The 26,823-nt window shown below is 28.3% G+C and overlaps 8 protein-coding genes and 1 long non-coding RNA gene across 16 annotated transcripts; 5 read left to right on the top strand and 4 right to left on the bottom strand.

Moving 5' to 3' along the window:
- The first annotated feature begins 1,195 nt into the window (after positions 1-1,195).
- LOC132910841 (uncharacterized) lies at positions 1,196-3,973 on the top strand. Of its 2 annotated transcripts, XM_060966932.1 has the most exons (5): positions 1,196-1,346; positions 2,552-3,001; positions 3,217-3,407; positions 3,545-3,746; positions 3,836-3,973. In XM_060966932.1, exons 1-3 carry the CDS (start codon positions 1,196-1,198, stop codon positions 3,219-3,221), a joined length of 606 nt encoding a protein of 201 aa, XP_060822915.1. In that variant the 3' UTR covers positions 3,222-3,407; positions 3,545-3,746; positions 3,836-3,973. The 2 variants fall into 2 exon arrangements, with proteins under 2 accessions (XP_060822915.1, XP_060822914.1); XM_060966931.1 differs by having other exon boundaries at positions 2,552-3,407.
- LOC132910851 (uncharacterized) lies at positions 1,337-3,842 on the bottom strand. Of its 3 annotated transcripts, none has more exons than XR_009658861.1 (3): positions 3,632-3,842; positions 2,182-2,443; positions 1,337-2,046 (listed from the first exon to the last, which is right to left on the bottom strand). It is a non-coding gene; the product is annotated as an uncharacterized LOC132910851 (long non-coding RNA). The 3 variants fall into 3 exon arrangements; XR_009658862.1 differs by having other exon boundaries at positions 2,229-2,443; XR_009658863.1 differs by having other exon boundaries at positions 1,337-2,443.
- Positions 3,974-4,751: 778 nt separating the features above from the next.
- LOC132910849 (nuclear receptor 2C2-associated protein) lies at positions 4,752-6,202 on the top strand. The gene is made up of 3 exons (XM_060966945.1): positions 4,752-5,252; positions 5,464-5,554; positions 5,765-6,202. Exons 1-3 carry the CDS (start codon positions 5,215-5,217, stop codon positions 6,041-6,043), a joined length of 408 nt encoding a protein of 135 aa, XP_060822928.1. The 5' UTR covers positions 4,752-5,214; the 3' UTR covers positions 6,044-6,202.
- A 1,951-nt stretch (positions 6,203-8,153) lies between these two features.
- LOC132910822 (sterol regulatory element-binding protein 1) lies at positions 8,154-14,065 on the bottom strand. The gene is made up of 8 exons (XM_060966890.1): positions 13,832-14,065; positions 12,768-13,355; positions 12,449-12,680; positions 11,969-12,363; positions 10,905-11,837; positions 10,479-10,786; positions 8,662-8,817; positions 8,154-8,584 (listed from the first exon to the last, which is right to left on the bottom strand). The coding sequence occupies exons 1-8, from the start codon at positions 13,929-13,931 to the stop codon at positions 8,231-8,233; spliced, it is 3,066 nt and encodes a 1,021-aa protein (XP_060822873.1). The 5' UTR covers positions 13,932-14,065; the 3' UTR covers positions 8,154-8,230.
- A 312-nt stretch (positions 14,066-14,377) lies between these two features.
- Positions 14,378-16,925, top strand: LOC132910836 (lipoyl synthase, mitochondrial). Of its 2 annotated transcripts, XM_060966923.1 has the most exons (7): positions 14,378-14,455; positions 14,522-14,694; positions 14,801-15,106; positions 15,705-15,861; positions 15,944-16,001; positions 16,105-16,260; positions 16,336-16,925. In XM_060966923.1, the coding sequence occupies exons 2-7, from the start codon at positions 14,536-14,538 to the stop codon at positions 16,694-16,696; spliced, it is 1,197 nt and encodes a 398-aa protein (XP_060822906.1). In that variant the 5' UTR covers positions 14,378-14,455; positions 14,522-14,535; the 3' UTR covers positions 16,697-16,925. The 2 variants fall into 2 exon arrangements, with proteins under 2 accessions (XP_060822906.1, XP_060822907.1); XM_060966924.1 differs by lacking the exon at positions 14,378-14,455 and having other exon boundaries at positions 14,511-14,694.
- On the bottom strand, positions 16,683-18,479 carry LOC132910840 (proteasome subunit alpha type-1-like). The gene is made up of 5 exons (XM_060966929.1): positions 18,319-18,479; positions 17,829-18,079; positions 17,554-17,713; positions 17,264-17,473; positions 16,683-17,187 (listed from the first exon to the last, which is right to left on the bottom strand). Exons 1-5 carry the CDS (start codon positions 18,319-18,321, stop codon positions 16,978-16,980), a joined length of 834 nt encoding a protein of 277 aa, XP_060822912.1. The 5' UTR covers positions 18,322-18,479; the 3' UTR covers positions 16,683-16,977.
- An 861-nt stretch (positions 18,480-19,340) lies between these two features.
- LOC132910848 (large ribosomal subunit protein eL21) lies at positions 19,341-19,898 on the top strand. The gene has a single exon (XM_060966944.1). It carries the CDS (start codon positions 19,389-19,391, stop codon positions 19,866-19,868), a length of 480 nt encoding a protein of 159 aa, XP_060822927.1. The 5' UTR covers positions 19,341-19,388; the 3' UTR covers positions 19,869-19,898.
- Positions 19,899-20,008: 110 nt separating this feature from the next.
- Positions 20,009-22,689, bottom strand: LOC132910837 (ubiquitin carboxyl-terminal hydrolase 46). 2 transcript variants are annotated; one of them, XM_060966925.1, is made up of 8 exons: positions 22,374-22,684; positions 21,931-22,011; positions 21,619-21,835; positions 21,417-21,497; positions 21,032-21,324; positions 20,826-20,963; positions 20,592-20,735; positions 20,009-20,499 (listed from the first exon to the last, which is right to left on the bottom strand). In XM_060966925.1, exons 1-8 carry the CDS (start codon positions 22,374-22,376, stop codon positions 20,392-20,394), a joined length of 1,065 nt encoding a protein of 354 aa, XP_060822908.1. In that variant the 5' UTR covers positions 22,377-22,684; the 3' UTR covers positions 20,009-20,391. The 2 variants fall into 2 exon arrangements, with proteins under 2 accessions (XP_060822908.1, XP_060822909.1); XM_060966926.1 differs by lacking the exon at positions 21,417-21,497 and having other exon boundaries at positions 22,374-22,689.
- Positions 22,690-22,779: 90 nt separating this feature from the next.
- LOC132910827 (condensin complex subunit 2-like) lies at positions 22,780-25,911 on the top strand. Of its 3 annotated transcripts, none has more exons than XM_060966907.1 (3): positions 22,780-22,899; positions 22,977-23,063; positions 23,587-25,911. In XM_060966907.1, the coding sequence occupies exon 3, from the start codon at positions 23,591-23,593 to the stop codon at positions 25,682-25,684; it is 2,094 nt and encodes a 697-aa protein (XP_060822890.1). In that variant the 5' UTR covers positions 22,780-22,899; positions 22,977-23,063; positions 23,587-23,590; the 3' UTR covers positions 25,685-25,911. The 3 variants fall into 3 exon arrangements, with proteins under 3 accessions (XP_060822890.1, XP_060822888.1, XP_060822889.1); XM_060966905.1 differs by having other exon boundaries at positions 22,977-23,326; XM_060966906.1 differs by having other exon boundaries at positions 22,791-23,094.
- The last annotated feature ends 912 nt before the right edge of the window (positions 25,912-26,823 follow it).

The raw sequence follows: 26,823 nt of genomic DNA, 5'->3' as shown, positions 1-26,823 counted from the left end.
AGGAGCAAATTATTTACATTTATATTTTATATGTATATCTTTATATATTCTATCACTCTATAGTTATCATTATTATAGCTACCAATTTATTACGAATAAAATTCAAAATCAGTACAATCACACATTTTTGAATTAATTTCTGGTAAATGTGTTTAAAGTAAATATATATAAAAGCAATAAACACATCGGTTTTATCCATTGTTGTATTTTATAAAACACTTTTAATTCTTCTTATCATTTGATTTTACTTTTTAAAACATAATATTTTTCAATCTTTTGAATCTAAAGCAATTAATTTACTTTTTATATAATCAATTTGTTTATTTTTCAGTGATTATTGAAAATGATTATGTTATATCTATTACAATAATTAAATTTAGTAATAAAATTTATTTGGACATTTATACGTATATATATTTCGCCTAAATTATCGCCATAAATGAATAGGGAAATTATAAAAAAGTGAGCCGAAAAGTGTGCACTACGAATTACCGCCTCTACGTTCAGAGTTCGTACCGGTCATAAAGACATAAAGATATAATACACAAGTCATATGTCATACATATGTTACCGTGTAAGTGGATACGTTATGACAATAGAAAAACAACACTGCATAGAGACCCTTTCCTTCAGTCCTTGCCTAATCAGAAATGCAGACTCATACCGTTCGCCGATAACCGATTGGTGTACACATACATATTTACTGTGCGAATGTGCATCTGTCATTAGACAAGGACACAAGGAGCCTCTATATTCGTAAGAGAGCTTGAGGAAATTGTTAAAGCTGCAGGATACGATGAAAATAAATTTAGAAGTTAATACAAGTGACACGTCTGATTTGCATACAAAACAGGCTTATGAAGTAAATGTAATAACTTTTTTTTTTGGTAAGCACAGCATATCATATTTCACAGCTAGGTGACATTTCAGATATTGGGTGCTTCTTTCTTCTCTATTTGCATTGATTTATGTTTCTCATATATTTTGTATAATATAATAATAGAAAATAAAAATGATGGGTATCCATTTTTTGGCTGTATTATGCCTATAAGAATTGGTGATCCCTCTATTCATCTTTGATTAAGAGCCTTACCCCCACCACAGGAATCGCCAAACGTGTGTATACAACCGTGCTACCATTGTTTATCGATCGTTCTACTTGTCAATTGTCAGTTTAAATTTGTTACAACTAGTGATGTGCTTATGTATAACAGAAACTGAACAATTTATTGAGACTATCAGGAAATATCCATGTGTATGGGATAAAGAAGCAACGGTGTACAATGACAATGAATTAAAAGGAAAGGCCTGGGAACAAATTGCAGCAAAACATGGATTGCAGAATGGTTTGTATATTCAACCCTTTTGTAATACGGTGCAAAATTTCTGAAAATCCTCCTATAACGTGATATTGTTGTAACATTGTTTCTATATAGCAAGATTTAATAAATTTGAACAATCCTCTGTGTTGTACTAACCAACCGTGTTATAGGAAGTTTGATAACTGTATTTTACAATTTATACAGTAATTATACCATAATCTAAAACTGTACATACTTAGTCTTAATACTATATATTTTTCTTAACTTATGTTAACACAACAATTTTGTTTTCCATAAAAATCCTTTTTAATACATCTACATAGCCTGCTTGCTTTTTCTGAACTTCTTTAGTTTAGCAGACCATATCAATAGTCATATTCGTGTAACCTTAAACTTATATGATTAGTCGGCCAAGATATGGTAGCAGAAAGTAAATTAAAGAACTGCATAAATATATTTCTTACTTGAAAAGCATCTGCAATAGCATTTTTACCTATCCTACCAAATTGGATTAGCTGACAATGTTATATTAAGAGTTCTGATTATTTTACATCATATTTAGAAATAAGGGGTTTTCTGTCATCGAAGAATTATATAGGATACATGTGTCCTTCACGATCTTGACAACTGATTCCACATTATATTTAAAGGAATAATTATAATATACTTGCAGCTTTGTACAAAAGTCCCAAAAACATTTTCTACCCTTCTTGCTTGTGCGAGCCTATAATTGAAAGTATTCTTATTATTCACATCTTCTTCAGAAAAAGGTAAAGGTATATCACTATCCTCGAATAACTTATCAGGCAATATATTCAGGGTTTTATCTTTGAATCATGTTAAAACGGCATATGTGTACTTGTAATTTAGGCTATTTTCACTTTTTTCTGATGCATGAATAGTAACCTGCTTCCCATCAGTGGCAAAAATGCAACTATTAAACTGCCAACGATTTGTAAATTCTTCTGTATGTCTATTTTTCTTCTCTAATCTCATTTATGGAGAGGCTGAAGCTTCTCGTAGATTGTCAGACAGATTGTTGTTTATGATTTGGCTAACTGTGCATCTTCTGACTGTAATTATTGGCAATCGTTTGGTAACTATCCCCAGTTGACAGGAACCTAGAAAAAAGATCAAATAAATAGTAGTAATAACTCTAATTACACTATAATATAAATAATGATAATTATAATGCTAATATTGTCTATACAAACTAAATCTTTTTTCAGGAAATGTAGCAAAAAAAGAATGGAAGAAATTACGAGATAGATTACGAGACGCAATGAAGAGACAAAAAAGAATTACTGGGCAACAACAGACAAATGTTAAGCCATGGAAATATCAGAAACAGATGGAATTTGTGATACCACAAATGAGAAATCGAAAACGAGGTTGCAATTTGATTTCTCCTCAGCAATCTGAACATTCAGATGAAGAGGAATGTATCAATAGAACTGCTGAAAGAACATACAGTATCCAAGGTGAAGCTATAGAACAAGACCCTAAGGAAAGGAAGGAAGAAAGTAAAAAATCTATGAAAAAGCATGAGCAGAAACAATGTAGAATTTCAGAGAATGAAAGTAATAGTATAATAAACTTCTTCGAACAACAACCAGAAACAAGTGAAAATAGAAGGCTTATTGAACAGAATGATGACCCTCTGCTGGAATTTTTCCAAAGTATGTATAAATCTACTAAAGTTTTACCTCGGTCATCACAACTTAAAATCAAGCGTCAGCTTTTCGACATTGTCCTAGAAGAGGAAGAGAGGGTTGAAACATCAAAACAAAACATCAGATCAGTATCTTTCCCTTCACAATTTAGTTCATCACATGCATTTCCAAGTCGTTCATCCACACCACTATCTTACACATCTGCCCCATCATTTCTGTAGGTTGACATACAGGAGCAAGAATCATATAACAAAAACACACCACTACCTCAAAATGTATAAATAGCATAAGGGACATCTGGATCTGAAGATCATAGCTTCAATTATTGGCTTCATTGCATTGAAACCAACCAGCAAAGTGAAGGAGATAATGATGAGAGTTACAGGAATATAGTTAGTTATTGGAATTATAGGTAAATTAGATTATAGTTATTGGAAATTTTTTAAAAAGGTGTTTACAATTTTCTTATTACAAAACATAATGTGGTTAATTCCTGAAAATTGTAAAGAATTTTTTCAGACAAACAAATATACATACTTTTTATTATAGAAAAAAAAAGGAAGAATATTATGAAAGAGAATTTTATCCTACTCATGTCGATGTTATCGCTAATTGTTCTGTTATCCCAACACATACCTGTAGTTGGTGTATTTTCTCTAGATATCATCCTTAATTAATTCTTAAATCAACTCAAATTGGTGTCTCAACATCCTAATATACATCCTGGATTCATTGTCAGTAAACTCTCAATGTAAGTGGAACTCTTCTTTCTTTTCCTTTTGTTTTACATAAGTCAATACCTGCAACTAATGTCTTTTTTTCTTCTTCCCTTTTTTCTAGAAATCAAGAAATCAAGGTCGAGGCGCGAAAGGTGGTTGATGAAGGGCAAAAGGCTGGTACCAAGATGAAGGAACTCGTCATGGAGTATAGAAAAGTGGATGAGCCGTTAGATTCAATAGTGAACAAAAACAAAGGAAATATATTAAGGGAGAAGAAACTCTTGTAGAAAGTTTTCGAGGTGACAGCCGATACCTCAACGAAGTTGAAGGTCTTGGATGTTATGGAGAGCATTTACAGAGGTAATGAAAGGATGCTATCTGATCTAAAGAACCGTTAAAAGATTCAGCATTTTTTACTTTACTGTCAAGGCCCTTAATTGCCATCAAACATCTTTCAAGTTGAAACGTTCCTTAGGATTATTGTTCTTTAAGGTAAAACATGGAAAAAGCAGGTTTTTCCCATGTTCTACAACCACTGGTGGGGTATGTTTTATACTGCATTAATTTCGTCACACCATTGTAGTAATGATAATAATAATAAAAACTATTATAACTAATGACATTTGTTCAAATTATGTATTCCTACTAATCTTTGTGCACCGGTCACCGGTGACCCCCATGGTATTGAATATGTTAAGCTTTAAGTACTATACATCGGATTGTTACTACGTTACTAAACAACTGTCTTCGCTGTAGTATAGTCGTCGTTTACTATCGAGTAACCAATGACGCAATACCGTTATCGGTTTCAGTATCTATAGGGTGTTCCATCTACAATTCCCCCACTTCTTTCTAAACTACGTTACATTTTGATTTCGGTGAATGAAAAATATTGACTTGCAATATACTGTATATGTGCATATATACATGTGACATACACATATAACCCGTGACCAATCTGATCGGACGAATAAGAATATAAATAATTAAGGATATAAGTAATTTATAAGAGAAGACCGTAAAAACTTAAACCGAAATTTGTTACTTTTTCTAAGAATTATTGAAATTATATAATACTTCAAATTATATTGTATAATACATTAAATTATAATAGTTTTAAATATATAATATTTCTTGTTTTATAATTGTTTTCTGTTTTTCGAATTTGTTGATATATGTACATAATAGCATAGTACCTGTGCATAGAAATTATAGACTTCTACAGATTTTTAGAAGGCATGTACATCAAATTGATTACTTCTTAAGAAGTATATGTACATCAGGAATCAAAGACTACATTTTTGCAGATGCTTTCTGGTTATTGCTTATTTCAACGCACCTCTTCACACTTAAGCTGTTTGGCTTTTAGAATTGACTTTAAATATTGTAGTAGTCTATCGTGAATACTGGATAGACAATACTCGACATAAGTTCATTCTACTTAACCTTACATTCAATCGAGGCTAAGTTACACATGTATTATATTAACTTTATTTTAGTATGACGTGTTTATTAAAACAATATAAATTCGAGTGTCGGTGAGCTATTATTTAAGATAAATATAAATAATAATAATAAACATATATATACATATTGTGATTAAACTATTCAAATTTTTTGTAATATTTTCATGGTATATATCTATGAAAAACAAAATATTTTCATAAGATATTAGTCATGATATGTAAAATAATTAGAAATTTGTTTTATACAAACAAAAGTTGTATTTATCATATGTTATTTATCTAGGGTTAGTTCAGTTTTGAATAAGAATAATCGATCTTATGGGAAGAATTACATGTTCGATAATTGTCCTGAAACTTGTTGGAATTCTGACGCGGTAAGGAAATCTTTTTTGTACTTTTTTCCTATATTGTTATGTATTAATATATTCCTTACCTATTAATTTATTTTAAAGTAATACATTTTGACGATGAAGTGATAAAATAAGTCTTTTACAGTTTTTGTAAGTTATACTTAAAGAAACATATGTATTAAATAAATAATTCTTATATATATTATTACTATTATTACATATTGTATGTTACAGGGAACTCGTCAGTGGATAATTATTGAATTTGAACAAGAATATGAAGTAAGTTCATTTGAAATTGAATTTCAAGGTGGATTTGTTGGTAAAAATTGTCATTTAGAAGTTGGTAACAAAGAAACTAAGTTTCATGAATCGTTTTATCCAGAAGACAAAAATACGATACAAATTTTCATTTTGACAAATCCAATAAAGGCAAAAACTTTTAAATTTGTATTTAATGAAAGTACAGATTTTTTTGGTAGAATTATTATATACAAATTATCTTTACATTCATAAAATATTGTAGCAAACATTATTTTTTACAGAAAATAAATGTAATTAAATATTACATATGTATTTTTGACTATATTTTTGATGTTGTAAATGAAGTGAAAATTGATTTAAAAAATAGATGTTTATAAATAAAGAAAAGATGAGAAAAACATTATAATTTAATTTCCAATCTCATTTATTTTTATATAAAATTGTTCTTATAATTTATTTTGAATATTTAAAACAGTCTGTGTATTTAAGATAGTTTATATATTCTATTAAATAATAATTAAGTTTAATCATTTCTTAAATATAATGCTATATTTTGTATGTTAATGTATTAGTTTTACATGTAGTATGTATAGAGATATTTATATCTCAATTTATATCTCTTAAGTAATGAAAACTTATAATAAAATTATATATTTCGAAAAAACTCAAACATATCATTTACAGACTTCAATACCATCGTATTATGCACACACAGATATATATAGCAATGACAGACGCATTAATTAAATTACAAAATAATTATATTGAAAATGAAAATATCAAATTAAAACAAGTTATTTAAAACTCTTAGTTGCGTTAAGAATATCATAATTTCTGTTTGTAAATGTTATAATTTATGTACAACGATCTTGCACAATGTGCATTGATATAAATTAAATCAACTGTTCAACTTAAGCTCTGGAAACTTTCTTTTACTCTATACTCTATGTGATATCATAATACTATACACTATATACATACATAACTAGTGCATATTTATACTTTTTGCCTGTCTTTTATTTTAACGTTTGTTTTAGTATGACGTGAAATAGTACAAAAAGAGAAACCATGTTAGATCCGTTAATTTCTTTGTAAACTTTGTTTATCAGGTCTGTATGAAACCGGAATTTGCCTATAGATGATCCTAGCTGATAATGATGCCAAGTCTTTGTTGACATCTCACAAACATTTTCGACTTACAACAATACAAGTTTCATACAACAGAATAGTTTATAATAGCGTTGAACATGTCGAATTTTGTGCCTGGAAACTACGATTTGCGGACAGCATTGATTTTCTGTTACCATTTGAAGAAAACTGCTGCAGAATCGCATCGAATGCTTGTCGAAACTTATGGGTGAGCATGTTCTTGATAAATCACAGTGCTTTGAGTGGTTTAAAAAATTCAGAAGTTTACGGCAATTTTGACGTGAGGAACGAAGAACGTGGAAGATCACCGAAAAAGTTTCAAGACAGCGAATTGCAAGCATCGTTGGATGAGGATGACGCTCAAACGCAACAACAACTCGCTGATCAATTAAACGTGACACGAGAAGCCGTCTCCATACGTTTGAAAGCCATGGGAAAGATCCAGAAGGTGGGAAAATGGGTTCCACATGAACTAAATGAAAGACAGCAGGAAAACCAAAAAACCACTTACGAAATGCTGCTCGCCAGATACAGAAGAAAGTCATTTCTCCACCGAATTGTGACTGGCGATGAAAAGTGGATATATTTTGAGAATCGTAAAAGATCATGGGTAGCTCCAGGCGAACCACCGACATCGACTACAAGACCAAATCGCTATGAATGGAAGACAATGCTCTATGTTTGATGGGATCAGAAGGGTGTGATCTATTATGAGCTGTTAAAACCTGGCGTAACCGTTAATACTGAGCGCTACCGACAACAAATGATCGATTTGAATCAAACTTTGCGTGAAAAACGACCAGAATATCAAAAAAGGCAACACAAAGTAATTTTGCTCTATGATAATGCACCATCGCATACAGCAAAACCTGTCAAGGGAACGATTGAGGCGTTCAGTTGGGAAATACTTTCGCACGCGGCTTACTCACCAGACTTGGCTCTGTCTGATTACTATTTATTTGCATCGATGGGACACGCACTTTCTGACCAGCACTTCACTTCTTACGAAAATGTACGAAAATGGCTCGATGACTAGTTTGCCTCAAAAGAGACACAGTTTTTTTAACGTGGCATCCACCAATAGCCAGACAGGTGGGAAAAATGTATAGCTAGCAATGGGCAATACTTCGAATAAAATATTTTTAATCATTTTCATACAATAAACGTGTATTTTCTATATAAAAATTCCGGTTTCATATTTACATACCTGGTACAATAATGAGTCATGAAAAAGATAAACCCATGTAAAAGACAAGATTGAATGAGGTATATTCTTATACCAGTAATATATCAGTTAGCAGAGATAGCTGGTCCTAATTGCCTCATTAATTTGTAACATTCTTGAAGTCTCTTTCTATCACCTACCCTCTCAAGAGTTTTAGCAGCTTCTGCAAGCATGCCTGCACGTTCTCCAGGAGAGGCTAATAATAGTGGAGGTAAATGTCGGCAAGCTAAACATAAAGCTACCGCGTGTTCTCTTTCTCCAGTATATTGATCTTGTGAACGATCTTTTCCACAGATAATTGAAGAACGTGAATTTCTGTGATGTAAGCTACGGTCTAACAATATTTGAGTTTTCACTGGTGTTGCTCCCGCCATTATACGTGTTGTGGCTTCATAAACAAATACTCTTGCTAAAGTAGACTAAAAAGTACGTGACAATTGTTAAAAATAATAATTAACTTATAAATTATAATATTAGAAAATATATATAAACTTACTGGAATATGTTGACATAATTGTCTCAAACAAGCTAAATCACGTTGAAAACCTCCAAGAGATATATTTGTAGTTAATTTTTCTAAATCGTTATCTAATTCCTGCCAAAGTGTAGTTCGCATTTCAAGTAACCAATCACAAATCCACAATTGAGTAAGCTAAAAAAATAATCAAAGCTAATAAGAAAATTATTATTAATTTTGTAGATTTGATTGATTTGTTGGATTCAGGAGCTGTTAACTGCTATCTATCCCTAAGAAAAAGTTTTGATTCCATTTTCTACCATCCTGTAAAATATTATAAGCCAAATTCTTAGAAATCATTTCATTTCTTTTTAAATTAAGGACAAAGGAGTTGATAAATTATCTGGTATGTAAAAAATTTTTTAGGAAGACTATTATACATAGGTAAAGAGAATCCCTTTTATTTCAAATGGAGTGAGATATTAACATTTCTTTATTCAAATAGCTCTTATTAAATATTTATAATATTTAATATTTATCTTATTAAATATATATAAGAATAATATTTAACTTGAATATTTTTTGACTTTGCACAGTTAAAGAGTTATGGTAAAAAATACGTGTTTCTCTCAAGAGAAACTCCAGAAGGTAAACAGAGAAGAAAGGAGGGGAAAAATATATGTATAAATGTATTCCAAAGTGAAAATTATTTTAATAAATGTTTGAAATGATGTCTTTAGATTTCTAAACACCTATTAAGTCTTTCATAAATACTGTTTTAAGCATTTCATAGCGTTAATGAAATAACCAATGTGTATGCGCAGTAAATACTTTTAAGTTTATATTTTCCTTTATTGTAGGATATATTAAATATTTAATCATCATATGAGAAGATGATTAAATAGTACGGTTCATCTCTCTAAAGAATTTAAAATTTACATTGTTCATAAAATATTTCAAGAAATTACCTTTCTATTATCAAACAAATAGGTAAAAAAATATGTTTATAAAAAAAGTTGAAATATATTCTTGTCTCTAAATGTATCTAGAACTGCATTGAATTATTTATTAAATCTCTAATTGTGCAGAATAAAAAGAAATGTTTTAAGTAAATGTTACTCTGTTTGATATGAGTTACCTAAACGAAGAAAATGAATACCTCGTTGCATTTAAGATAAATGAAGGAGGCTGCCTTTAAACTTTTCTTAGTAGTCTTAAAAAATTGATTGCACTCCAAATGATTACCCCGCTATCATGTTTAATTTAGGAAAGAAAGAAAATATCTACAATAGTTTCTAAGAAAACAGTCTATAACATTTTATTTCGTCTACCCTGTATATATATATATATTTATCTACCACATATGACGCTGAGACCTGCCACAGGAATTGCACTGTAGAAGTATTGCATAGTTATATTTCATGCAATGCAACTACAATGCACACTTGTAACAAGTAAGCAATTGCATAAATATATGCATAAAAACTATTGTTACCAGACACTTTTAATTTTGTGAGAATTAAACAATATACTTAAAGTTACTACATATATAATTCATTATTTGATCATTTTCTTTTGTTTTATGAAAAAAAGTGTAATGATATTCATTTTGAGAAGATAAATAACATAAAAACAGATTTTTCAAAAATCATAAATTTCAAAAAATATAAAAAAAATTAAATATTTTATTTCCGTATTCGAATCATATGTTATATAATTTATTACTTCATAATTTCTAATTTTATTATCTGTGTAAAATAAAAGCATTGCAAAAAGATATAAGTAATTATAATAATTTTTGTATAAAAGAATTGAATATATTAATATATTATAAACATAATATTTAAATATCTTACCAAAACGTTTTGGGATGACTGTTGCTTGCAATTATAATAAACCAAACATTGTTCAAGCAATATTCCTGCCTGATCAATAAAACGCATAGAAACTGATTTAGTAGTCGCTTTTGCTGCTTGCAAAGCATTTAAAACAATATATGGTAGTGGACTAATACTATTATTATTATTGCAAAGTTGATAACATTTTTCATAAGGAAATTTGCTTTCAACAATGCTCCATGCTTGTGAATCGTCTTCTTTCAATCTCCAACATGCTGCTACATATATAACTGCTCCCCACCATAATCCAATTTCATCTTCGCAATCTAAAACATTAATTCACCAAATTCTATTTATTAGTTAAAGAAAAAAAAGGAAGAAAGAAATTTAATGCCATCCAATACCACCAATGAACTCATTAAACAAGATTTTATTTAAACTTACGTGTAACTGTAACTTTGTCAGTACATAAAAATCCAGCATCTATTCCAGCAGAAGCCATAATAGTTTGTCCATATTCTAATATTGAAGATAAATGAGCATCTCCAACAGTACCGGTTAAAATACGTAAACAATGTCCGATTAAATAATCTCTATATGCACGTGAAGCATACGATAAAGGATCAGCTTTACTAGTTTGAGAAGTAAATTCGTTATCTGGTTGTTCTCCATATTGCCATTTTTGAAATGCTAAAAATTTAGCTCCTTCATCACTCATTATCCACTTTAATTTTGGTGGAACTGCACATGATGATAATAAAGTGCGCGCCTTGCCCAAATAATATTTATGAATAAATGGAAATAACGAATGCTTGAAACACAATGCAACATTGATATATATTTCTGCTAATAATGATTTTGGGATAGTTTCTCCAGTAGCTTCTGCATAATTCACTGCAGAAAGAGCAAGATACAGAGTTCCACTCTTTGATCCTTCTGACAAATGTAGACATAACATATGTTGATAAATAATAGCCATTTCCATAGCTGATATCTCTGCTTGTTGTCGTGTAGTTTTTTCAGAAAACCATTTATGAGTATACAAAATCCATTTTCCAATCCATAATTTATGAAGAAGTTGTCTTATAATTTGCCACATAGTTGCAAGCCAAATTTCTGCGCGTGATGATGGATATGGTCGGCCTAAGTATTGCAAACATTGATGTAAATCTCGGCATGCTTGACTATATTCATTCTTTGATATATTGAATTCTGCTTGACGTCTCCATCGATGAAGTTCAAGGAAAATTTTACTGTCAGATGGTAGTATTGGGTCACCATATAGCAATAGTCTGCAAAGTCCGCCAATTAAAAGTATAGCATTTGTTAGCCATAAAAACACATTGCTCCACACTGGATTTTCAAGATCTGATTGATCTACAAAAAGGTTAATAATAATATTACTCGTTATACATAGTAACATATATAACAATTAGTATAATGTGATAACATTATTATTATACTGTATATTATAATGTAATAATATTGTAATTATTATATTATGATACCTTGATAATTAAGAATTGTACGACCATCCAATTTTGTGTTTATATAATCAGAATTGAATCTTCCAACATTATTTATCAAAAAACCTAAAGGATTAAATGCTAAAAAGAGGAGCATAAATCCACAAATCGTAAGCCTAGTATGATCTCTCATGCCTTGATTTGTAAGAACAGATGTTGAATCAACATTTTGTAACAAATCTGGATCATCTTTTATAGATGAAGGAGATTGAGGAGATAATGGTGCTGGTGCTGGAGATAAAGATGATTCACTTGAATCTGATCTAGGTGGTGTAAGTTCACCACATACTAATAAATCGCGCAAATTTTGCTTTTGGGCAGCTAATTTTAACGACATATTTTCTGCTTTTAATCTTGCATTAGAATTTTGAAGAAACCTAAAATTTTCATTGTTTCTAATAAAAATTTTTGTTAATTTATAACAGATATTTTAAAAGTCAAACACATATTAACATAATATACCTAATATAATCAATAGTTTTTCTCAAAATTGCCGATTTGTTCAGTTTAGCATCTACTCCAACAATAATATTCTTCAATTCAATGATTTTATCATTAATTGATGTTCTGTAACGTCGTTCTATGGCATTATGAGCACTACGTTTTACTTCTTTTACTCTTGGTACACCTATATGTGTATTTGTGCTTAATCGATTAATCTGTACCTTATCAGTATCTAATACAACTGGAATACCTAAATAAAAATTAGAATATAATAAATTTAATAAAAATTAGGATATAATAAATTTAATAAATGTCTCATGACATCATATATTCTTACCAGCAGTTAAAACTGTTCCATTAGCAGTATTTACTAAGGTATGTATCTGGTGTGGTACAGATGTTGAACTAACAGCTTGTGATCCCCTAGAATAAACAACTGATTCTGATTTTATAAGTTTAGCTGGTAAAAGCAACTGTCTTTGTTGTGTCACTGGTGCTATAGTTACAACAGGTGACTGGACACTGAAGTTTAGGTTTTGTGGTATAGCATATTGTGAACTAAATACTGTAGGTGCTGGTGTGACAGATATTCTTTGTGATCTATTTTGTATAGAAGTTATATCCTGTAATTGTGGTCGTTGCTTTTGTTGTTGAGATTGTTGAGTGACACAAGGAACTTGTTGTGTACTTTCTGTTATTGCTGGAGCTAATATTACATTTCCACTTGGTACAGATTTGATAATATTTGGATCCTCATAATCATGAAATTCTTTAAAATCTTTTAGTTCTTTACTATTGTTAAAGTTTAAAAAATCCAATCCCTCTGTATCCATGCCTAAAGGTTCCTCCAATTGTGATAATAATGCATCGTCGCTAAATAAATTTTCATTTTTCAATAATTCACTTTCACAGTTTGTAAGAAGTTCTGTAATAAAAAATATTTAAGATAATGATTTAACATATACAAAAACAAAATCTCTTTCTCTTTCTTCTTTCACATGTAATAACAAATAAAATAATATGTAATGATATTTTCATATTAATCATATAAAATGTTATAATTATATTAAACAGATATGTTATTGATTACAACTGCTGATATGATTTAAAAACTGTTCAATTCAATTCTAGAAAATAATTTGAATACAATTCTTTAAATAAGTAAATATATATAATCAACGATTATAATCATATTCTTGATTTAAAAGAAATTTATTACTTAAAAAATTATATAAAATCACATAAAAATCACTGAAAAATAAAATTATATAAAAACAAATGGGTAACAAATAAAAAATAAAAATAATATAATTTAAAAATATGGGAAATTTACTATTTCATTATAGCTACATTAAAACAAAATGATAAAAAATATTTTGATAAATATTAAATACAACATACCTTCGATACCAGTTACTTCATTCAAATTAAAGCTGTCGTTCGATTGAAAATTAGAAAAATCGTTATCTTGTGTAGTAGTCCACCCTCCAGGATCTGCCATTGTGGCGTAATATTTGTCAAATATTTATTTTCATTAAATAAATTCAATGATTAAAACAAAACGAAGCACTGATATGTTAAACGTAATAACTAACAAATTACAAAGTCACCCGACCTTTACCGCGTCCAATCACAGAAGCTGTAAAGATCGGATGATATTACGTCAGTATGTGTTGCTAAACTAACAAAATTTATTGTAAAATATGGACGGATTTTTATGAAAAACGTTACTATTCATATTTTTATTAAATCTTTTGATGAACAACAATATTTATGAAATGTTTTATAAATAATTCTCTAAATTATCCATTTTAATCTTCAAATTAAAAACAATAAATATTTTAAAATATTCTATGATCTTAAGTTATTAAAACCAAATACAAAAATAAAAACATAACAAATATGTAATATATAAGTATGGAATCTTTTATTAAGATTCTTTAATATTTGATAGGAAAAATTTTATATTTACTTTAAATTCATAATTATAAGTAAATATAACTAAATAATTACAAGTTTGAAAATATTGGTATAAATTATAAAATTTAAAAAACTACTACAAATTCAAGTATTTATTAAGCAATTGTAAATGCTAGTTTGTACAGATGTTCATTATCGTATTTGATAGTATTCTATGCTGTAAGGCTGATTCCTTTTTATTTTTGAGAGGTTATTTGAATGTTCATTTACAAGCAAACATGTTTCAAGCTTTTCGTAAGTCAAGTCGAGTAAAAATATCTACTGCTTGTAATTTTCACTCAACAGTATGTATTTGACAAATAATATTGCTAATAATAGCATTACTAATGCAATACTGATAATAATATTTGATATTTTTAAATATATACTAATATTGTTTATGTATCAAAGCAGTTGCAATGTGTCAAAGAAAAAAATTTTTCTCAAAAACTAGCGGATGGACCTAACTTGGAACATTTTATTGCTGGTACCTACAAAGAATATAATGGAAAATTGAAGTTAGAAAAAGGTGATAAATCTCGTTTGAAATTACCACCTTGGCTTAAGACAGAAATTCCAATGGGTAAAAATTATAGTAGAATAAAGTCACAATTAAGACGATTACAATTAAGCACTGTATGTGAAGAAGCGCGATGTCCTAATATTGGGGAATGTTGGGGAGGTGGTACACATGGAACTGCAACAGCTACTATTATGGTTTGTATTATTAACTCTATGTATCTCATTATTTTGTAATTTTATTTAAAAAGGTAATTTAATTAAAAGTATACAGGTTGTAGACATAACTGATGCTATGATTTTTTGGTTGCTTCTGATGATCTAACAGAAAAATGTTCTAAATAAAAATTAATCAGTGTCTAGCCAGTTGCAAATTGCTGCATAAAAGATTTCCAAAAACTTGTTTTTCTGATAAGATATCAAGGTCACCTTGATGTTCCTAAATTTATTTTTTTATTTTAAATTTATTTTTGGCTTCATGTTGTTGTAGCTGATATTCAGAGGAGTTTAACGACCTACTATACCATGACCTTAAAATGATCCTCGAAATTTTTGCTTAATCAGAAGGAATAGAGAATTGTGTATGCTGAGAATTATTTTATAGATGGAGTATGAATAATATAAAATACGAAGAAACACATAAATTTTTAAATTGCTATTTAGTAATTTCATTACATAATACTTTTACTAAAATCTAATTATTTGTTGCAATACTGTCAAGTAACAATTGGGTTTTATCCAAAAAAGTTAATTAGTTATATATGAGAATATAATAGTGGAAAACAATTTAATATAGTTAATGGGCGATACATGTACCCGTGGTTGTCGTTTCTGTTCTGTAAAAACATCACGCACACCATTACCATTAAATCCGGAGGAACCAGTAAATACGGCAACTGCAATAACAAATTGGGGTTTGGATTATGTTGTACTTACATCGGTAGACAGAGATGGTTAAGTAGTTTGTACATTTTTTAATTTATGTATATACCAAAATTATTATGTTTCTTATGTCAAAATTATATATTGTAATAGATTTAAGTGATGGCGGAGCTAGTCATATTGCAGAAACAGTGAAGGAAATTAAAAAAAGGTGCATAATCTTATCACATTATTTTGTCTATTATTATAACAAAGTACTTTGCAATTATATATTAAATAAACATTTTATATACGTGCTTTTTATATTTTTGCAGAACTAATATTTTAGTGGAATGTTTAGTACCAGATTTTAGGGGAGACAAAAATTGTGTTGAAATAATTGTTGATTCTAATCTTGATGTGTTTGCTCATAATATTGAAACTGTTGAACGTTTAACTCCATTTGTTAGAGATAGACGAGCTGAATATAGGTAAGGTACATATTGTAGCTTTTGTAACTTTTTTTAGTAAACTTAAAAATATATGTATTTTCGTGTATTTTTTAGACAATCGTTGAAGGTATTAGAAACAGCAAAAGAATGTAATCCAGAATTAATTACAAAATCATCGATAATGTTAGGATTGGGGGAAACTGATGAAGAAATTGAGCAAACAATGACAGACTTAAGAGAAGTAGGTGTAGATGCTTTGACACTTGGGCAATATATGCAACCTACAAAAAGACATTTAAAAGTAATTGAATATATTACACCTGAAAAATTTAAAAAGTGGGAAAATATTGGAAATGAACTAGGATTTTTATATACTGCAAGTGGTCCATTAGTGCGTTCATCATATAAAGCTGGAGAATTTTTCTTAACAAATATATTAAAAAAACGTAGAAACAAACAGATTGAAAACCAATAAACATATTTGTTTTAAATGTAATTGAAAATACTTGTGTATTCATGTATAATAGTACAAATTATTGTAAATTTGTATATAAAGGAATATTATCAAATCATGGAGATAATTGTAATTACATGGCTAAAGAAATGTATTATATATATTGAAAATTAACAAAATTTTCATGATTCATAATATCCTATTATTGTATTGAATATGACGAGGAAAAATACAATTTTTAAACGTAAAATGCAAATTCATTTTAAATGTATACATAAAATATGCTATAAAGTAAATTATTTTTAATCTGTGTCCATTGCAACTGTAACTTGTGGGTCTTGTGGACCTTCATCAGAAGGTGGAGGTTGTGGAGGCTTAGAATCTTGTTCTACATCTGGTTCAGTAGGTTTACTACGTTTGTCATCTTCAATTTGAGATAAATAGACAGAAATTGCATCTTCATCATATATTTTAAAATCTGTACCTTTCCCCACTACTGCGATAGAGACATTCTGTAATAAAATAATCTCTTTTACAATATATCTTACATAAGAATTAAAAAATACTTATATGCTATCTTTCATTTACCTTTACTGATAAATCAACTTCATTTGGCAATGTATCTCTTAACGCACGAAGACCGTGTTTTATTAGTTCATCAAGATCACATGATAAAAGTTCATTAAGATGTTTTTCTAAGTATGTACGAGCACTCTGAGAACGTGCACCAATAGCCATTGCTTTACAATCAAAGTAATTTGATGATGGACATGTTTGATAAATATGTGGTCCTTGATCCTTTAGAAATATTAATAATACTTTATTAACAATTTATCCTTTGCTAAATAGTAATCAACTATTTAATCACATCTACCTACATCATAACCAGCAATAAGTAAACCTACTCCATATGGTCTTCTATCATATCTTTGAGTACATGTTTGCAATTTATTTCCCAAGGATGCAAGTAACCGACTTACAGGTAATAGATCATCATGAGAATATTTATAATTTAAACATTCAGTTCGCATATATCGACTATAAACAAATAAATAAAAATTCAAATTTTAATTTAATAAAGATTTTAAAATAATGATTATATTTTTATTAATAGTGACACAATATAATTGATATATTAAGGTTTATAATGTACCTCAACATCCTAGCATCAGCTGTTAAACCTGAGATAGAAATTCCCATATGTTTATCTATGGGAAATATCTTTTTCTGATGAGCAGATAACTCAGAAGAAGCTCTTTTCAGAGCGATAAGGACTGCATGAGTTTTATTTTTAAGTCCTACAGTAGCTGATCCTAATTTTACAGCTTCCATTGCATATTCTACTTGATGTAAACGTCCCTGTGGACTCCAAACTGTGACATCACTGTCATATTGATTCCGGAACTGAAAAACATATAAAATTTTTTATTATTATTTAATGTTTTATATTAATTAGTTTTATTCATTGTGGTTGTTATAATATATTAAAATGAAAAAGAATATCAATATGTAATATATACATAATTTAATTCCATGTACAAATTAACCCTTCTGATGATAAATATAGGTCCGCAAATACCATAATAATAATGTGATATGCTATATTATTATGTTACGTGAAAAGAACTATGTAAAATACATACCATTATTGAATATTATTTAATTATAAATATAAAATGATATTTATTATTTAAATTACAAATTTATTTAATAAATAACGTAAAGTTGCAAAATACTTATGACTAACAACGAATTTTCATAAAACAACTGTCATGCAGCGGTATTATGATCAAATAAGTAATAGAGAGGACACTCCTTTGCTATCAGCTTGATAGTGAAAGCGCTATCTAGTAAAGTTCTAAACTATCATAATTTTAGATTAAGAAATTAATAATCTCTATTTATAAATTTATAAATTTATAAATCTCTAATTTATTAATTGCTATAAACGTCTCTAAAATTATACTCGGTTATTTATTATTATTATAAAGTATATGTCATCCAGCGTAATTATTATATGTATATGGTTCATTTTGTCTAAAAAAATTTATTAAATGTGTTAATTTTGAAATTTATTTTTAAGTTAAATTAGTAGAGAATTAATGAATAAAACTTTGTTATATCAATTCGTTATTATTATAATAATAAGTATAATGAACGAACTTCATATAACTAAATATCGAAGTCGACTATGTATCGATTATTATCGATTCTTCTGAAATAATAATAAGTGTAAGATTACGGGTCTTAAATTCTCTTTTCGAAGGACGTGTATGGTTACGGTTGTCTTCTGTAAGTATAACACAATATTTATGAAAAATTTTAAAAAGCCTTTACGGTATTTGCTTTATATTTCATTTTTTATAATTATACAATTTCTTAAAATTTTGTTCGTTATGTTTAACTTTTATCTGTATGAAAAAAAAGTTGAATTTCATTTTAAATTGTCTTCCTAAGCAAATGCACGTGACAGTATTCGTGCATATGTTAATAAATTTTGTTTTATATTTTGATAAAAATTCTATATTTCATCATTTTATTTATTAAAATTTAATACTTTGATCATTTATATTGCTATATAAATTTATATAAAAAAGTATTCTAATCATTTACTTAACATAACCAATTTTAATTAATGATACTTTTGTGACTGTGTTCAATTATTGCCAGAGATTTAATACAAATACATTTATTGTAGGCAGAATCAGTCGCTATGACAAATTCAAAGGGATATCGCAGAGGAACAAGGGATTTATTCTCCCGAAAGTTTCGCAAGCATGGAACAATTCCATTGTCCACATATATGAAAGTGTACAAAGTAGGCGACATAGTTGATATCAAAGGCAATGGAGCTGTTCAAAAGGGAATGCCTTATAAAGTTTATCATGGAAAAACTGGACGTGTATTCAATGTTACTCCTCATGCTCTTGGTGTTATTGTCAACAAGAGAGTACGTGGACGAATTATTGCCAAAAGAATTAATGTTCGTATTGAACATTTAACTCATTCTAAATGTAGAGAAGACTTTTTGCAACGTGTAAAGGAAAATGAAAAACTTAAGGAATTAGCGAAGAAGAAGAACATAAAAGTACAGCTAAAAAGACAGCCTGCTGAACCTAGGCCTGGACACATTGTATCAGGACGTGAAAATCCAATTTCACTTGCCCCTATTCCATATGAATTTATTGCTTAAAATTTAAATAAACAGCTTTTGAAAAAATCAGTATCATTTGTATATGCATTTATTTCCCATGTATATTTTAAATATAGTTCTAAATATAATACTTTGAATCAACATTTTATATTAATCTAAATTTATAAAAATAGAATGCATTTTTTGTTAACAATGATTTTATTTTTAGTAATATATTTTTACATACATATAGAATTTATTGTTGTTTTTAACTGAAACAAAATATTTTACGGACTAGTATTTTTTGCATCAGAATTAAAATACATAATTCTTCTGAGAATAAGTTGTCTTGTATCTAAAAAGAAAACAATTTTCTTAGAGTGTTACATTAATTATTATGGTAGCCCAGGAAGCTAATCATTTTTTATATATTTTATAAACAAGATAATTGATTCTATACATATTTTACTTTATAAATAATCTAACATATAATATTTTTAATTTTATACACTGTACTTCAATAAAATACGAAATTATCGTATAGAATTTGTTTAATTTAATCACTATATATTTGTAGTAAGTTCTAATTACAATCTATTGATTGGTAGAATAGGATATAGCCAGTTTCAGAACTTTTCTGAATATCTGATGTAAGTCCATAAAAGTCTTCTATTGTAGATGCATCAATTTTCTAAAATGAAAATTTAGTAATATAAATATTTATATAAAGATAAACAATTCTTACATAATATAAATATTTATGATGTAAATTATAAGACTTACATCAACCATATCATCATCAAAAAGTAACCAGAACCCATGGCTTTTTACTATTGAAATATAGTGTCCTCGGTTAGGCCCACTGCCACAATGTATCACAACTGCGACCAAATCATATAATCGATCCGGATTCACTGCATCATCACTCTATAAATTATTATATGTATAAAAATATAGATTAGAATGTTGAAAGGTTAAAATAAACAACCAAATATATAACAATTGCAAACTACTTACCGTATTAAAGAGCCGGAGTTCTAGAGGAAAAACTACCCTGTGAGAAACTTTTATGTGACGATTATATTGCTCCACATATTTAAATCTCTTTAGATGCAATGCCAGTATCATTGGTAATTTTTTAACCCTCATCCGTTTCTAGAATAAAGGAGTATTGTTAAATTCCTTCCTAAATTTTATTAATCGTAAAGCTTTTTTACAAATACCTGAGCTTCTTGATAACTACTACAGTGATCACATTTGAATTTGTTGTCGCTACAAAGTGTCTCAGTATTTGAGAAACATCTGAGGCAGTGTGTGATTGAAGTATTTTGGTCTACGTCAACTTGTAAATCAAAGAAATCCTCATCTTTGCTAGATACAGTCTCACAATTAAGGCAGCGTGTTTCTGATGTCAAAATTCCTTGAAATATTTCATGAACCCATGTAGGCTCTGGTGGTGAACCAGCATCACCTGCACCACATTTTCCTCCTGTTGGTTTGCTTTGACTTCTCTCTGCTAGAATATCAGACATATAAAATTAATATTGTAAGGATCTGCTATTATATACATGTATGTATGTATGTACATATGCAAAGAAATTTGCATACCTAAAATAATTTCATTTATGTGATTTATCAAAAAATTTAAAAATTCATGTGCATCCTGTTGCATATAATTATCAAATTCCTCTGTAAAAAATTATATACATACATTATAAGTAGCATGCATAAACAATTTAAATATTTTATAGAATATATCATTATAATTACAAAATCAATTTTTATATTAGAAATATGTATTCATATTAACCTTTCTCTTTTCTCAATCTGGCAATAAATTTTTTTGGAGCAATAGATCCAACTTTCTTTTTTTGAGTTGCAATACTGTAGAACAAATCTGCTAAACATGTTAATAATGTTTCCTTGGTTCTCTTATTTCTAGCTTTGTATTCTAGAACTTTTTCTCTAAATGGTCGACAAAAATATAAAGCTTGTAGTACAGAATTACTATAACAGGTATTTCCAAACTATAATAATATAAATATTAGTATTAATAATTTTAATACAGAAAATAAAAACAATTTCATAATTTTTAAATATTTCTGCAGTTTATTATACTTACATTAACTAGACCAAAATAATGTTCATTAGGAGGAAATTGATCAGAGCCAATATCTTTCTCCAATTGTGATATATTTGTACCCTATAATAATTATAATATATAAAATATAATCATACAGGAGTGACAGTAATAATAGAAATTTGCAAACAAATGTTTTATAATTAACATATACATATACATAACATAATTTGAAACACTGGCATATAAATAAGCTCTGATGAAATTTCTTTAAATCCTAATCTGATTTTAGGAATAAATTCCTAATTTTGTATAATTACAAGTTATTTCTTATTTTATTATGAAATTCATTTAAAAATGATATAGTATATGACTACTTAAAACAAATATAGATCGAGTGTATATGATGGTATTCATATTGATATCACACAATGACACAAAGCTATTAAACATATTTATTGATTATAACATTCATTTCAACTTACCATTTTATGATTTAATAACTGTTACTGACCACTGACAAGCAAACAGCATGGATTTTGATGACGGAACCTCCATGGTATTCTAATTTATAAATTTATTGTTTAAATTATTCTAATTGCATAGTTGTTCAGGTTTTTTTACGATAGAAATGAAAACAACTGTTCGATAATGACAATTTGCACAATATTTCTTATATATGTTCACGTGTGTTATTCAACGTTTTCATTAACATATACTCTGAACGGTATTTGTCTCGAGTCTCGATTAAATTATTAGTTTTCACGAAATTATCAGAAGTTATTGATGCGTGCTCAAAAGCATTAAAAAGGGTATTGATGTTGATTACTGAAAGCGGTTTTTCAACGAAAGATGTCTCTACATAGGAAATATATTCGGTTATTCGGCACTCTACAAACAATTACTTCATGATAAAATCTCTTGAATTTGATATCCGTGGTTTTATGATCGCTATTTTTGTAGTTATTTCGCGCCAATTTTTTTAGAATTTTCGAGAAACAACAGCTCAATGTATTTTTATGATATATTGTATTTTGTATACGTATATTGTATTTGAATGATACACATAGAAATATTGTGTCTTTCAGATATATTATGAAGTATGACCTCATTTCATGTAATTATTAGCATCAACTTGAAGAAAGTAAAGCGTTGATGTTATACATATGTTGAACGTAATTGTATTACTAATTAAGTTTTTGAAACGTAATTGAACATTAAATAGAAAAAAGAATAAAGTAAAACATTATTATTTTGTGTGATGGTCTTCATCAAACTGTTTTATTTATAATTTTCAAAATACATGTTTATTTAAACATGTTTAAATTTTATTATTGTGAATAATATAATTACAAAGGAAAAATGTATAATTATGAAGGAAAAATGTTATTGACAATATACATATTTCTATTTTTATAATCATTGTAGAATGTCACAGGTAATATATAAACAAACATGTTCTTTTTATTATATGATCTTATAAATCATTTGAATATTTAAGGAATATTCATGTATTTTTAAAAATTTGGAAAATTGGTAATTGTATATAATTTTGATTCACTTACTTACATAATTCAATCCATTTTCTATAAATCATTTCAAAGTTACATTTTTAAGTAAAACATCACAATTCATATAAAAAAATATATAAATATTAAAAGGAGTTGTTTTATATACATTTTTCTATATTTATTGTAGGAATATGAATAAAGAAGTTCAGCTTAATATTCATAAAATTCCAAGCGGCAAGATGACAGCTTATAAGGGTATAAATATATTAATGGATTCTACTATACATTCCTCTCCATCTTCTTCTTCTCCATTGCGACGGAAGTCTGTAATTCCTCAAAAAGTAAACAGTTTTGCTTTATCAGAAAATGATGATGAAGCAGAACGTTTGGCTCGTCGCCGAGAAATTACTGATACTACATCATCAATTTCTACAAGTTTAAATGATAGAAGACGTTCTTTGGGACTTGGTTTTCTAGTGAATATGCCAGCTTCTCAAATGGCAGACCGTATATCACAGTGTATAAAACTTGGTACAGAGAACAAAATTAATTCCAAAAATGCATTTAGCTTAGAAATGATTGATTTTATGACATATATGATTAAGAAAAAAGATGCCAAAATGTCTAATTTGCAAGTAGCTAGTACATCTTTGGATGTAAGTACTAAAATCTATGGATATCGTGTTGATGGTGTACATATGGATATACTCAAAATGATTGGTGGACTGGAAAAACAAGACAAAGACAGTAAGAACCAAAATAATATGGAAGAAATGGATTGTCAAGAAGCAACAGAGAACAGCCAAGATAAACGAAAGCAAGAAAAAAGGAAGAAGAAAAAAAATAAACAAACAATATTTACCACTGTAGAAGCTTTAAAAATGAATGTTGAAACTGAGAAACCTTCCTTAATAACTATGGAAGCAGATTTACAAACCACAGATATGTTGTATCAAGTGATGTTGCCAAACCATGCAAATTCCAAATTTTATCTACATCCTTATAATGATATTTTAATAGATACAGTAAATAGCAAAGACTTGCAACATAAATATACAGGGTGTGATATTCCAGAAATAAAAGATTTTTCAAACATGCAAATTGGTGCTCCTTTATTCTATTTTGATTTTCTTAGTTGGACGATAGATGAACCTAATGAGATAATTCCAGAAGAAAATAATGGGAGCAGATTTCATTTTGATCTTGATGAAAACTCAGTACATGATAATGAACATGTATCTACTGGTATGAATTATTTTGATATCGAAGTGACAGAAGAAGAAAATGTAGATAGATGTGCTATTATACCTAATCAGGTAGAAAATATTGTGGATTTTTGTAAAGTTTTAACTAATACAGTGTCATCAAAAGTTTCAGAATATTCCTTTATTCAAAAAAGCTTAAATATACATTGGGCTGGCCCATCTCACTGGAAAGCAACTAATTTTAAAAAAACTTTATTTAGTAATAATTTTGAGAATCAACTATGTCGTCAAGCACAAGCAAAGAAGAAAAATAAGGAAATGGAACTGTGTTATGATGATAAAACGATTGAAAACATGAATACTAAATTTTTACCAAGTCAGTTAACTAAACTGCATACTAGAACTGTTAAAATAGAATGGAATGAAGAAATATTAACATTACCTCCAGATAAACATTATGATATTATACAAGCTAGTAAATTATATCTTCATACAACAACACTTAAAAATTCAAGAAATGCAAATAATATAAATGTTACTGCTTTATCTGATAACATAGAAAATTATAATTGTATAAATACAAATGATATATCAAGCCATTGTTCTAACAACCACAATGAGGAATATGAACAAAATGAAGAAAATGATGCAGTTGATAATGATATACAATATGAAAATGAGGGTATATTTGGAATACAAATGCCTTTTACTGGAGACAATCTAGTTGCTATACCAAAACTCACAAATAAGTTGTCTATTGCTTATTGTGTACGTCCCAAAAAAGTTGACATGAGACAATTAAAATATTCTATTTGGAAATGTTTAAAAGATAATACAGAGAAGGATGTACAAGAAACAGAGAGTAGAAAATCAATGCAACAAGATAGAGGTAACAAAATGAATAGTAGTAAATATTTTAGTGATATTTATAAAGTATTGCCAGATATATTAACTAAAACTAATATTGAAGCTTTAAGCTTTCCAATTTCTTTTGTATCTTTATTGCATTTAGCAAATGAAAAAACGTTAAAAATAAATTCTTCATGTGACATGACAGATCTTATTATAGAGCAAGGATAAATATATTTATATAAAACTAAAAAAAATTATAATATTTATAATTACGAGATTATAAAAAATTATATAAAATAAGAATTGAGTATGAATAGAGAAGATTATGTAATTAATAGTTAAACGATATCTTGTTTTGAATAAAATAGATATGTGTGTGATAAATATTGATTAAGTTTTATATTAATACAATATTGTCATAATGCGCAATAAATTTATTATATTTTTAACAAGCCTAGTACTTGATTATTTTCGATTTTATATTAACATTCTCCAAAATTCTTCTATTGAGTGACAATATTAAAAAAGTAATGTTAAAAGTTAAAAAATTATATGTAAAGAATGAAGTTTATAAAACAGCATGTATTCAAATTTTAATAATGCATGCAAAATTCCTGCAATACCATCTATTAGATACGTATTATAATTTGTTCAGCGAGTTCAGTTCACGGTCATATAAACAGATCTGTATATTGCTATTAAGGTATCAAACAAGTGCCAACCCAATATTTGTGAAGTATCAAACGAGTATTGATACCTTCATACGATATCAAACGGTTATCGATACCCGATGGCTTCATTAAATTCGAACTGGTATCGATACCTTTGTGAAGTATTAAACATGTTTTGATTTAATACAATATTGATATGGAACTACTTTAAGAACTATTGCATCTAAGAGTGATACCAAATACGTAAAATTTCGAAACGTATCTTCTATTGAGTACTTTGGATGAATCAAATTGATTGAATATAATTAATGGCAGATTTCTATTTCCATGAATAGAATCACGATCAAATAAGCAAGTTTCAATTCTCGCTAGGGGAAACTGTCACAAAATTGAGTCGTGACTAGTGAAAAATCGACAAGCGAGGTTTTCGTATGTGCGTGCCTAATATGCTATGAATGTTTTAGACAGAGATAGAGATACTCTACTCATCTCTGTCTATTTCGCAAGAATGCGGACTTTGTTGACCTTCCATGTTGATTTTTCATAACTAGACACGACTCAATTTTCGGACGGTTTTCCCTAGGCTTCAGTTTATGAATGTCGTTTACCTAATCTACTAACAGAAGCCTGCGATATTAATTCATTACTAGATTACAATGTTGGCAAACCTGAAATCGCATTGAATGAAAAATTGAT

Source organism: Bombus pascuorum, chromosome 9 (assembly GCF_905332965.1).
Source record: "Bombus pascuorum chromosome 9, iyBomPasc1.1, whole genome shotgun sequence".
Taxonomy (NCBI): Eukaryota; Metazoa; Arthropoda; class Insecta; order Hymenoptera; family Apidae; genus Bombus; species Bombus pascuorum.
This window is presented reverse-complemented; position numbering and strand designations above follow the sequence as displayed.